An 11,881-nucleotide genomic window follows, 5' to 3' on the forward strand; every position below is an offset into this window, starting at 1 on the left:
AACTTTTTGCTGTGATCTTAATTCAAATTATGTTAAACCTATGGAACAATTTAGGAAGGTTTCATATCTTTACTATATATTATTGACCCTTCCAATCTACAGTATGTCACTTCATTTATTTAGATTTTGTAGGATTTTCTTCGTCAGAATTTTGTACTTTTTACCAGATACTGTACATGTTTTAAAATTTCATATTTTGTTATTTCCTTTTTAGAGCAATTGTAAATAGTGTATGATAATTGAACTTTTTTTACATTTATAAACATCAATTAAAATTATTAACTTTAATGTTTATTGATCCTACACCATCTAACTCCTTCCAATCAACCTTGTATACATATTTGTCCACTTGTGAACCATATGGTATAAGTGTTCATGTCCGAATGTTGTAAAAAAAAAATGGATATTCTAGATCTTCTTTACAACACAGAATGTTCCAGATATTTGTGATGAAATATTGCATGTCAGAGTATGAGTAACTGGATGAAAATATTATATTTCTTTTTTGCTACTAGAAATATTCTGTTTCTCATTGATTCTTGAGCTGGAGAAAATGATATCATTATCTGAAGACTATATGAGCTATACCATGAAATTTCATTTGTGTGATCAATTTAAATATCACCATTACAGCTCAGAGGTCTTCTCTGTTTTTTTTTTTATTTTTTGCATTTTTTCTGATTAAAAATTTTAAAACATCTTCCTCCATCAATATTCTTTTCTTTATCATTATGGGCAGTAAAGAACATTTCTGAATTCTCAGTCATGTTCAGTAGAAGCTAAAATAAAAAGATACATTTGGCTCCAGGGCTCTTTTGTACCTTTTTGAAAGTTGATAAATTAATTTGGGCAACAGTATAAGAAAACTGAAATGTTTCAATGAAATAAAATAGGAAGCCAAGAAATAGACCATTTATAGACCATACATATGGTCTAATAACTTTCAACAAAGTGGCCATGATCTTTTAATGAGAAAAAGAATAGTCTTTTCAAGAAATGGTATTGGGATAATAGGATATCCACATGCAAAAGAATGAGAGAGATTGGACCTTTACATTGTATATAAAAATTAACTCCAAATGGATCAAAGATTTAAATGTAAGAGCTAAAACTATAAAATTCTTATAATAAAGCATGGAAGAAGTCTTTTTAAAAAATAGTTTATTTTAAGAGAGAGAGAGAGAGAGCATGCAAGCAGGGGTGGGTCAGAGAAGGAGGAGAGAGAATCCCAAGTAGGCTCCACACTGTCAGTGTGGAGTCTAACGCGAGGCTTGATGCAGGGCTTGAACTCACAAACTGTAAGATCATGACCTGAGCCAAAGCCAAGAGTTGGAAACTCAACCAACTGTGCCACCCAGGTGCCCGTGGGAGGTCTTTAAAACACTGGATTTGGCAATGATTTCTTGGATATGACACCAAAGCACAGAAAACAGAAGAAAAAATAGACAAATTGGAATTCATCATAATGAAAAACTGTTACTTATAAAAAGATACCATCAACAAAAATGTAACCCATGGAATGTATCTGATGAAGTATTAATATCCAAAATATGTAAAGAACTCTTAAAACTCAGCAAAAAAGAAACTAATTAAAAAATGGGCAAAGGACTTGAATAGACATTTCTCCAAAGAAGATACACAAATGACTGACAAGCAAATGAAAAGATGTTCAACATCACTAATTGCTAGGGAATTGCAAGTCGGAACCACAAGATTCCAATTCATACCTATTAGGATGGCTGTTATAAAAAAAATTCAGAAATATTAAGTGTTGGTAATGATGTGGAGAAATTGGCATCCCTGTTTGTTGCTAGTGGGAATGTAACATGATTCAGGCTCTGTGGAAAATAGTATAGTGATTCCTCATAAAATTAAACCTAAAATTACCATATCCTGCAATTCCACATCTAAGTATATACTCAAAAGTATTGAAAGCATGTATTTGAACAGGTATTTGTATACCCATGCTTATAACAGCATTATTTACAATAGCTAAATGGTAGAAATATTTAAATGTCTATCAACAGATAAATGGAGAAACAAAATGTGTCATATACATACACATGGACTATTATTCAGCTTTAAAAAGGAATGAAATTTGGAAACCTGCTACAATGTGGATGGAATACGAAGACCTTATCCTAATTAAAACAAGCCAGTCACACTAGAACAAATATTGGATGATTCTGATTTTATGAGGCACCTAGAATAGTCAAATTCATAGAAAAAAAAAGAGAAGTGTACTTGTCAGGGATTTGGGGAGTGAAATGATAAATTAATATTTAAGGGTTCAGTTTGTAGGGATGAAAAAAGTTCTGGTGTTTGATGGTGGCAGTGATGCACTTAAAAATGTTTAAAATTATAAACTTTATTGTGTATTTTTCCATGATAAAAATTAAATTAGGAAAAATTCCCTTTATATTACCAAAAATAATACAATATTTAAAAATAATGTTATGAAGTATAAGATATGCACTGAAAGCTAAACATGCATTATTGATGGAAAGATCTGCATAAAATGTAAAGACATGCTGGGTTCATGTATTAGAAGTCTCAATATTGTTGATACAGAAATACCCCTTAAATTGATCTACAAATTCAACACAATTCTTAACAAACCCGAGCACTATTTTTTAAAATTTTTTTTTGCAGTAGTTGATAAGCTGATCCTAAAGTCATTCAAAAATTTAAGGGACATGGAATGGTAAAAGAAGTCTTGAAGAAAACTTGAAGCTGAAAACATACTTTCTAATTCCAAAAGATAATCCAAAGCTAAAGTAATCAAAATGGTGTAGTAATAACCTAAAGGATAGACATTAGTTCAATGGAATAGAATAGAGAGTCCAGAAATAAAACTTCATACTTACAGTCATTCATCTTTGACAAGGATGCCAAGTCAATTCAATGGGGAAAAAATGTCTTTTCAGCAAATGGGAGAAGTAGATAACCACATGTAAAAGAAGTTAGATTGCTACATCACAATATTCATAAAAATTAATGGAAAATAGATCATAGATCTAAATGCAAGATTTAAACGTATAAAACACAACACACATAACTAAGGTCACTTTGTGACCTTGGCATAGGCTATGTTTTTAGAGGGCATCAAAGCACAAGTGAAGACAATAATAGATTGATTGAACTTCATCAAAATTAAGAACTTTTGTAGAGCAAATGATACAAAATGAAAAAGAATCTACCAAATAAGAGAAAATATGTGTAAATCTTATATCTCATATGGGATTTGTATCCAGAATATTTAAACAATACAAGTTCATAATAAAAAAGACTACTCAATAAAATATAGGAAAAGATATACACATTTCCATAAAAAAATTCAAATGGCCAATAAGACTATGAAAAAGATGCTCAACATTTTAGGAAAATGTAAGTCAAAACCAATGAGATACTGTTTAACATTCTTTAGGATGATTATAATAAAAAATACAGGCAGGGCGCCTGGGTGGCTCAGTCATTTAAACATCTGAATCTATTTCAGCTCAGGTCAGGATCTCACAGTTTGTGAGATTGAGCCCCACATCTGGTTCTGTTGGGATTCTTTCTCTCCGCCCCTTCCCTGCTCACTCTCTATCTTTCTGTCTCTCTGTTTCTCTCTCTCTTTCAAAATAAAATAAACATTTTTTTTAAAATATAGGCAACATGAGGACGTGGATAAATTGGGATCTCCTTTGTACTCTTTTTTTCAGCACTGCTCTGACTCTGGTTTCTTCTTTCTACCCTCAACCCAGTGAGAGCTGCCATCTAATTAGCTTTAGATTGTTTCAGACTGTGTATATGTTTATATATCTTTCCCCTTCTCTCCAGTGCTGCACCCTACAGATTCTAGCCATTACGAGTGTTGTGAATTCTTTCCTCTGCCTCCATAACTCAGTGGTAATTCTGTATTTTCTAGGACTTCAATTCTCTGTGCTGAGATCAGTAAATTGTCCATGGGTAAACTGGATTTTTATAAAATATATCATGTTTTCTTTCCTTCAGATATTATAGATTTGCATTTTTTGTTGATTTCCAGAAACCATTTCCTTCATGTATTTTGTCCTGTTTCATATTTCTATTTCTATTTCTAATTTCTGTTTCTATTTATTGTATTATAAAAAGGCTAGTTAAGCACTATTTAATGAAAAGTGTTCATCATGGCCAAACTGGAAGCCCTTTCTTCCTTAGAGTAATGGATATTGCCCAATTAATCCAATAATGATTAGGTCCAATTTCTTTAATCAGCCTTTGGAGTAACTAAGGACATGAGAAGGAAGCCCCACTTCCAATATGATAATTTTTAGTTAAGGTGAACTGATGGAGAGTTGACATTTTCTGATGGATGAGGGAGGAAAGGAGAGCTTTAAAAGGAGAGCTGAAACCCACTATATAGAGCTTAATTTTAATATTTTGTAGATATTTGTCAATTTATTTCCTATAATCCATGTAACATACTGAATTACTTTCTTTTAGGTAGATCACTTCTTATCAACATATAACTGGATTCTGTCCATGTTTTGAAGTTACTGAATTTTTGTCTTTTTTTGAAAGACACTAAATTCATTTGCATTTAGTGCCATCATAGTTGTTTTAAGGGTAATTCTGATTGCTTAATTTAGCATTATGTACTTTAGTTATCTGGTTTATTTATTTTGTTTAACTGGACTAAGACTTCATAGAGTTTTCTAATTTTCTGTAATGACTTATAACACCTAGAGGAATATTTATTTTTCTAATTAATGTGGCTAAAAATAGAACAATATCACTATATATAGCTAATATGGAAATTTAACCTAGTTTACAGTCATTAATTGTTTTTAAAAGTAGCCATCAGTTATGTCAGTAATTTTTTATTAAGTTAGTTAAAAAAAACATTCTTTTTGCTCTATTTTATTTAATGAAAGAACTTATTAAATAAGAATATTAATTTAATGAATTCTAAGTAGTTCGTAGAAAAGAATGCAATAGAATAAATATATTTAATAAAACACAAAACTAAAGATTAAATATAGACATAAAGATTAAAAGTAAGTGTTGGGGCGCTTGGGTGGCTCAGTCGGTTAAGCATCCGACTTCGGCTTAGGTCATGATCTCACAGTTCCTGAGTTCGAGTTCCTCGTTGGGCCCCGTGCTGACAGCTCAGAGCCTGGAGCCTGGTTTGGATTCTATCTCCTTCTCTCTCTGCCCCTCCCCACATGTGCTCTCTCTGTCTCTCAAAAATAAATAAATGAAAAAATAATTTAAAAATAAATATTGTTATTGATATAGATAGATACACATACACATACACATACACATACACATACACATATGTAATTGTGGTGGATTTTGGGGAATAGTCACAGAATATAGGAAAATACATATTATTTGAATCCCTAGCTTTTATAGTTAAAATTACTAATATGCTTTGAATATATGTTTTGAAAATGTTAAAAGGTACTCTCATGTTTTTAGGTGGAGATGAATACCTGTTTATAAAACAACATGTGGCTTCTCGAAAACATGGCCTCTTGTTTGGTTTCTACATTTTTCTACCTTTCCTTATTTTAATTGCCATCCTTGCTTTTAAATGGAATAAAATACAACTTTGGAACCGGAGGGAATAGAAAATAAAGGGTAAATAAATTTATTATTGTTTATATTTAATATTAAAATATGGGAAGAATCCAAATGTAATTCAGAATATTGCAAATAGGGATTCCTGGATAGTTTGTGCTATGTTTAGAAATATTGAGTCTTTGTATACACAGATTTTTTTCTAAATTTCAGTTAGTTAGGTATCTTTTATGTTATTATAAGTCCAGAGACAACTGAAGATACTCAGTTAATTCATAGCGCATTTCAAATAGGAAACCAAGTTGACTATAATTGCTTTAGGAGAAGTTTCTACTTTCCAAGCAACCCCACTTTCCTTGAATTGACATTCATCTGTGCTAAGGAGAGTAATAGAGACAGAGAAGCAAATTTTGTAAATAGAATATGTAGAAGGTGAGAAAAATTAAAAAAAAATAAGATAATGAAGAAAGAACATGGAACATGATGCATTTTACACTTAATATTGTTCGTGTATTTCTAAAAATAAAATTGAGGTACTTTCACAATTGTTTTTATTTTTTTGGTAGAGCTGAGCTTGATTAGGTCTTTTATTTTAATTAAACACAATTTATATATGACATTAGTTTCATATATATATATAAAACATAATAATTCAATATTTGTATATATTACAAAACGATCACCACAATAAGTCTAGTTAACATCTGTCACCATATATAGTTACAAATGTTTTCTTCTTGTGATGAGGACTTTTAAGATCTACTCTTTTAGCAAGTTTCAAATATTCAATACAGTGTTATTAATTGTAGTCACCATATTGTTTATTATATACCCATGACTTATTTATTTTATAACTGGAAGTTTGTACCTTTTGACCCCCTTCACACATTTTGCCTACCCTCTACCCTCATGTCTGGCAACTACTAATCTGTTCTTCTATTTTCTGTGTCTATAAGGTTTTTTTTTCTTTCCTTTTTTTAAAAATTTTAGATTCCACATATAAGTGAGATCATATGGTAACTGACCTTCTTTGTCTGAATTACTTCACTTAAATGCTTTTTTCTCTACTATAACACCAATATAAGCCAGAACTTTGCTTAGTGAATATTTAGGAAAATGAGAGTGCAGAAGTAAAGGTAAATAAGTGGGGCTTGTTCCATGCTAAAGGAAAATGTCTCCATTTCTTGTGTAGATGGAGATAAAATAATAGAAAATTTCCACCAACACCTCTATTTCCCAAGTTAGTTAATTTTATTTCTCAACAAGTTACAGCAACGAGTTAAAGTCAATGTAGTATTCTGCATAATTTATATATGCATTTACATAATCATCAATTTGTTACAATTTATTTAAAGTCTTCTGGTGATCTTAAGAGATCTTGACAAAATCTGAATAGTTGCTAGAAGGAAACCTGATTTTTGGAAGAGAGATTATAGTAAGGGATCATGAATCATAAATAACAAAATCTAGTCGCAACAGCCTAAGTTTTAGATCAACAATAAGTGGCTTTAGGGCCACAAGGGTAAGAAATGACGTACAGCTGACATCCAAAGGGATGGTAATGAATTGGACAGTCAGGAAATAGGTTATTCTTTCTATCACCCAAAGGTTTATGAGTGAAATAATCTCTTCTTGTCTCTCCATCCATTCTTCCAAAATGCACATGGTCCAGTTTACCTATCTTAATCCTTTTCAGATTTGTTTTCAAATAAAATACGAATAATCTTTCCACACCCAATGCTTCTTAGTTCATATTCTCAAGAGATACAAGAAAATAACTGTGTAAGTGTACCTAAATTCAGCCAATGTTCTGTCTGGATTTATAATTCTGAGTTAGGTGTTCAAACTTGATCTTATCATCTGTGGGTAAGGTATTGTTGCTATGTAGTAAGAACGTGAACACAATGACATGCCTCTTCAACAGGAGTATAGGAGCCAAAGGAAAAAAATGGAGGTTTAATGCCACAGCATGTAACAATGTAGCTGAAAGATACAGAAACCTCATTAAGGACCTCAGTAATAAAAGTGAAATCGTTATTTACATAGTTATTTGATAGAATAATATAATCGGAGATATGATAATTTAAGAATTTGAAGACTTGTGTGTAAATCGTCTTTTTTAACTTTGGAGAAGCATTATCAAACATACTACTATTTCATCCTGTCTTTCATGTAGACAAAATAGAAAAAAAGTGCTAGATGGATTTAAGTTTGAAATGTTAAATGCTTAACATTCTTAAAACCTAGATCAACATTAGAAAGACCAAATGCTAGATATGTGATCACTGAGTGGGATATGGGAAGCAAAGGCAATAGTGGTACATGTGAATGGAGTAAATAGTACAAATCTAGTTTTTCTACTTTTCTTGATTTTAAGACTACGTGTTACATAACCCTAAAAGTAATGCTATTTCTTTTATGCAGATATATATCAGAAGACAGCAATAGTAACAGCAACCTGTCATAGAATTAAAGGTGAATTGAAGGAGTCAAATTATTTTAAATGATGTAGTTGTTTTTTAATTTTTATGAAATTAAAAATTTAATTTTTAACTATTTCATGAAATAGTTTTTTAAATTTCTAACAATACTTCCTATTCCACATTTCATCAAACTGATTCTTATTTATCAATATCATATACTAAAACAAAGACTGAACTCATTTTGTAATTTTGTTTTGTATTAATTTAGAAATGTTAATGTTAACTAATATTAGCCAGAGACTTATTAACCAACATTTTTGTAATGACAAATTATTTTAAAATGTTTTAAATGTATATTTATTTATCTTGAGAGAGAAAGAGAGAGCATATGAGCAGGGAAGGGTCAGAAAGAGGGAGACAGAGAATCCCAAGCAGGCTCTGCGCTGTCAGCACAGTGCCTGACAGAGGGCTCAAATCCATGAACCGTGAAATCATGACCCGAGCTAAAACCAAGAGTTGGACACTTAATTGACTGAGCCACCCCAATGCCCAAAGAAATTATTTTAAAGAGAATTTAAAGATGTTCTTAAAATATTTATGAGCATTTATGCATCCTGCTCCCACACTTGGGGTTCCCATTGGTAGTTACACAGATTGACTCCTGATATTTACATTTCTTTCTCACTAAGACTCCATGGTTATTGTTATTCTCAGTTTAAAGTGAGGGAACAGGCATAAGGAATTTAAATAATTCCCTATGTGTACAGATTGTAGTAAGTTTGAGCCAGAGTTTCATTTAAGACAACCAGACTCTAGGGTTTAACTCTTAAGTACTCTACAATTTTGCACAGTTTGATGTATGCCTGGTAATGAGAAGGAATTTACAATCATTGAGGATCTATTAGATGCCAGGCAAAATGATAAATGCAGTGTCCCTCCAGGGTAGAAAGACAATTCTTTACTATAAGATGGGATAGTGTTTGCATCTCTATATATTCAATATATATACACATATATATATGTATATATATACACACATATACATACTTGCATATATACAGATATATCTGAATATATTCTGTATATTCTGTATATATCTATATATAATATATTCTGTATATTAGGTATATATCTGTATATATTCAAATTTGTAAGTCGATACATAAAGAAATCATAATACTTGACATGTTATACCTATCACTGTGAATAAGTGGAAAAATTAAAAATTCAACCATGAGTGAAAACAAGAGTTCACTCACTTACTAATCTGCTATTCCTCCATATCTTACTTTGATGGAGAGTTAAGTCAATGGATCTCTGTTTCTCCATCTTCTGCTACCAAAGAAAACATAATTACTACCCGTTATGAAAAATAGTCTTATTTCTCAGTAGGGATAATTGGGAGATTTGGTGATGAGGGAGAAGCTGGTTTTAAATTCAATTGGTTTTAAATATAATTCAAAGAGTGGGCCCTATTCAGCAAGAGATGTGTAAACAAAGAATTGGAGGATTTGCAAGTATTGACTCAGTTTAGATATTTAAAAGGAGGTACTTGAACTCCCAGGTTCAGTTCACATGGGGCTTTTATTTAAATGTAAAGGATACAGTGCAGCAAGAGAGAGTGCAGGCAAGCAATGGGCACCAGAGAGATACCTCATGCACAAGGTCTCAAGGTTCCTTACTTTAAATTTTAAACAGCCCATTATAAATTCCACTGCCAATGTCTTGGCAAAAAGTGAAACCACGCATCCAGGCTTTCCCAGAGATAAAGATAGAGCTTTTCCATTCCAGCTGTAAATCAACTCCTTACAGAGGCATAGAGCTGGCAGAGGTCGCCATGCCTATATCTAGGCAGGAGCTTTCCAAGCATGTGAATGATCCAATGAAGAAGTAAGTCAGGAATGTTTGATGAATAACAGTGATGTCAGTTTAGCTGGAGTAGAGTTAGTAAGGGGACTGTAGTAGTGAGTAGGTCAGACAGTAAGACCCCTGTAGGCTGTGGGAGGTCTTGGGGGCTATCTGTGTTTTATTTGGAGTGAAAGGAGGAAATGATTGGAGGATTAAGGTTTCAAGCACAAGATTTCCACTTTAAAAGGCTGGTTTCTTGAAAATTGTATGGTGGCAAGAGGAGAAGTGGAGAAACCAGTTGGTGGAGAAATTACTGCAAAATGCAGGAGGAAAAGGATGGTACCTCAGTTTTAGGAATAAATTTTGAAGGAAACAAACAATGAATTGGCAGTTTGAATATAAAGTGTAAGAAAATGTGCCTAAATAATGTTTATTGATAAAGCAGCAAGATAAGCAAGGTTAAATGTAAATACAGACCTGTTTTCAAATTTCTGCTCTTACTACATTTAAAATTTACATTAAAATCTATGTGGGTAATTGTGAACCAAGACAAGTGTCTGGTATGCCATGATAAGGCATTTGTTTTCTCACACACGAGAAAATATTTCTGGTATAGTTAAAGTGTTTTTAAAGTGGTAAGGGAGGGATTCAGCATGATATGGACTGCTTTTTTACACATTTGGGGAAAAAGTCAAACTCAGTAAGAACTGGAGGCTAGTTAAAATAGCTCCATCTGTATGTATATGGGATGCCTGTTGGAAAGGCACAGAGGGCTTCTTGAAATACTCTTCCTCTGAAGATAAAAATAGACAAATTAGTAGTTATTTATTTCTTCACATATTCTTAGTGTTCTTTTCCTCTCTGTTTCCTTGTTGGTGATTTTCTTTAATCCATGTGAAGTGTAGAAACTGTGTAATTAAAATGCTTCTGAATAACTACTTTTAGCATTTCCTTTTACTGTGGCTATCCCAGACAATTTAGGAACAAGAAACCTGGGCTTACAAATTTCATGAAGCACAGGCCTAGATTGTGACACCATAACCAGCATCCTATATACCAATGATTTGCTATACCTCTAGTTGCATAGTAAAATGAGATCACTTTTATTAACAATTAAAACTTAGCATTTCTCTTTTTCTATATTTGTTTTACAACAGTGACAAAACAATGTCAAAAAGCCGTAAGTTGGAGAAAGGATATTACCAAGACACTCACCGTTAACTGACTTGATTCAAGAAAGAAAGAAAAAAAAATGCTATCCTCTTCTTTGGTTATGGCTCAAAGCTTTCAACTTCACAAACAAAAATAAATCCTGACAGTGAAAGTATGCAGGCTTATGTCTATTGATTCTTCTACATGTTGTGATCCTTTATGGGAAAATAAGCAACTTTTGAACCAGAGAAGCTGTCACATCCCCAGATGTGAACATTTCTTGTTCACTGAGGACACCCACAGTCCACACCTCTCCCAATTGCCCATGATTCCCTGTCTTATCCCTTCCAAGCTTTGGGATATTGAGAGGAAATGTTGCCAGATAAGGCCAGCCCCAGAACAAACACCCAGATAGACACTAACATCCATTGCATCTCCAGGGAATTGCTCCAGCTGTGTTTCTGGTCATAGATAACTGTTGTGTGTCCAGGTGGGAATTCTGTGGCCTCATGTAATTTGAGATCTAGGATATATCATTGTCCTTTGGGGAAGCCAGACTTGCTCCTCCTCCTTCGCTGGAGCTGAGCTTTTCTGGGTAATATTTTCTTGCTTCAGGGTCCCCCTCCCCATCTCCCTCTTACTAAGATGAGTGCACTTATGCATACCTCAAAGCGTTGTACATGGATAAGGGAGCCATCAACCTAGCTGGAATCTAATGAGAACCTACAGAATCTCCCTCCATAAACAAGGATGCTCCTGGTTCAGGGTTGGGGGTACCTCACCACAGAGGCTAAGAGATTCCTTTTCCAAATGTCCATCAACTGATGAATGGATAAACATTGTATGAATAGTGATCTATGCATGCAGTGGAATATTATTCAGCCATAAAAAGGAATGAAACACTG

At 32.8% G+C, this 11,881-nt stretch overlaps 1 protein-coding gene across 5 annotated transcripts in view; it reads left to right on the forward strand.

Annotated features, from left to right (window-relative positions):
* LOC125163894 (A disintegrin and metallopeptidase domain 3-like) overlaps positions 1-11,067 on the forward strand; it is a 119,893-nt gene extending 108,826 nt beyond the window's left edge. For 3 of the 5 annotated variants that reach the window (XM_047856174.1, XM_047856171.1, XM_047856175.1), the window contains exons 19-21: positions 5,452-5,613; positions 7,978-8,028; positions 10,982-11,067. In XM_047856174.1, coding sequence (XP_047712130.1) covers positions 5,452-5,603 — 152 coding nt within the window. In that variant the 3' untranslated portion in view covers positions 5,604-5,613; positions 7,978-8,028; positions 10,982-11,067. Of the gene's footprint in view, positions 1-5,451; positions 5,614-5,795; positions 5,986-7,249; positions 7,320-7,977; positions 8,029-10,981 lie in introns of those variants that run through there. The other 2 variants (XM_047856172.1, XM_047856173.1) reach the window with 2 other exon arrangements.
* The last annotated feature ends 814 nt before the right edge of the window (positions 11,068-11,881 follow it).

This window comes from Prionailurus viverrinus, chromosome B1 (genome assembly GCF_022837055.1).
Source record: "Prionailurus viverrinus isolate Anna chromosome B1, UM_Priviv_1.0, whole genome shotgun sequence".
Taxonomy (NCBI): Eukaryota; Metazoa; Chordata; class Mammalia; order Carnivora; family Felidae; genus Prionailurus; species Prionailurus viverrinus.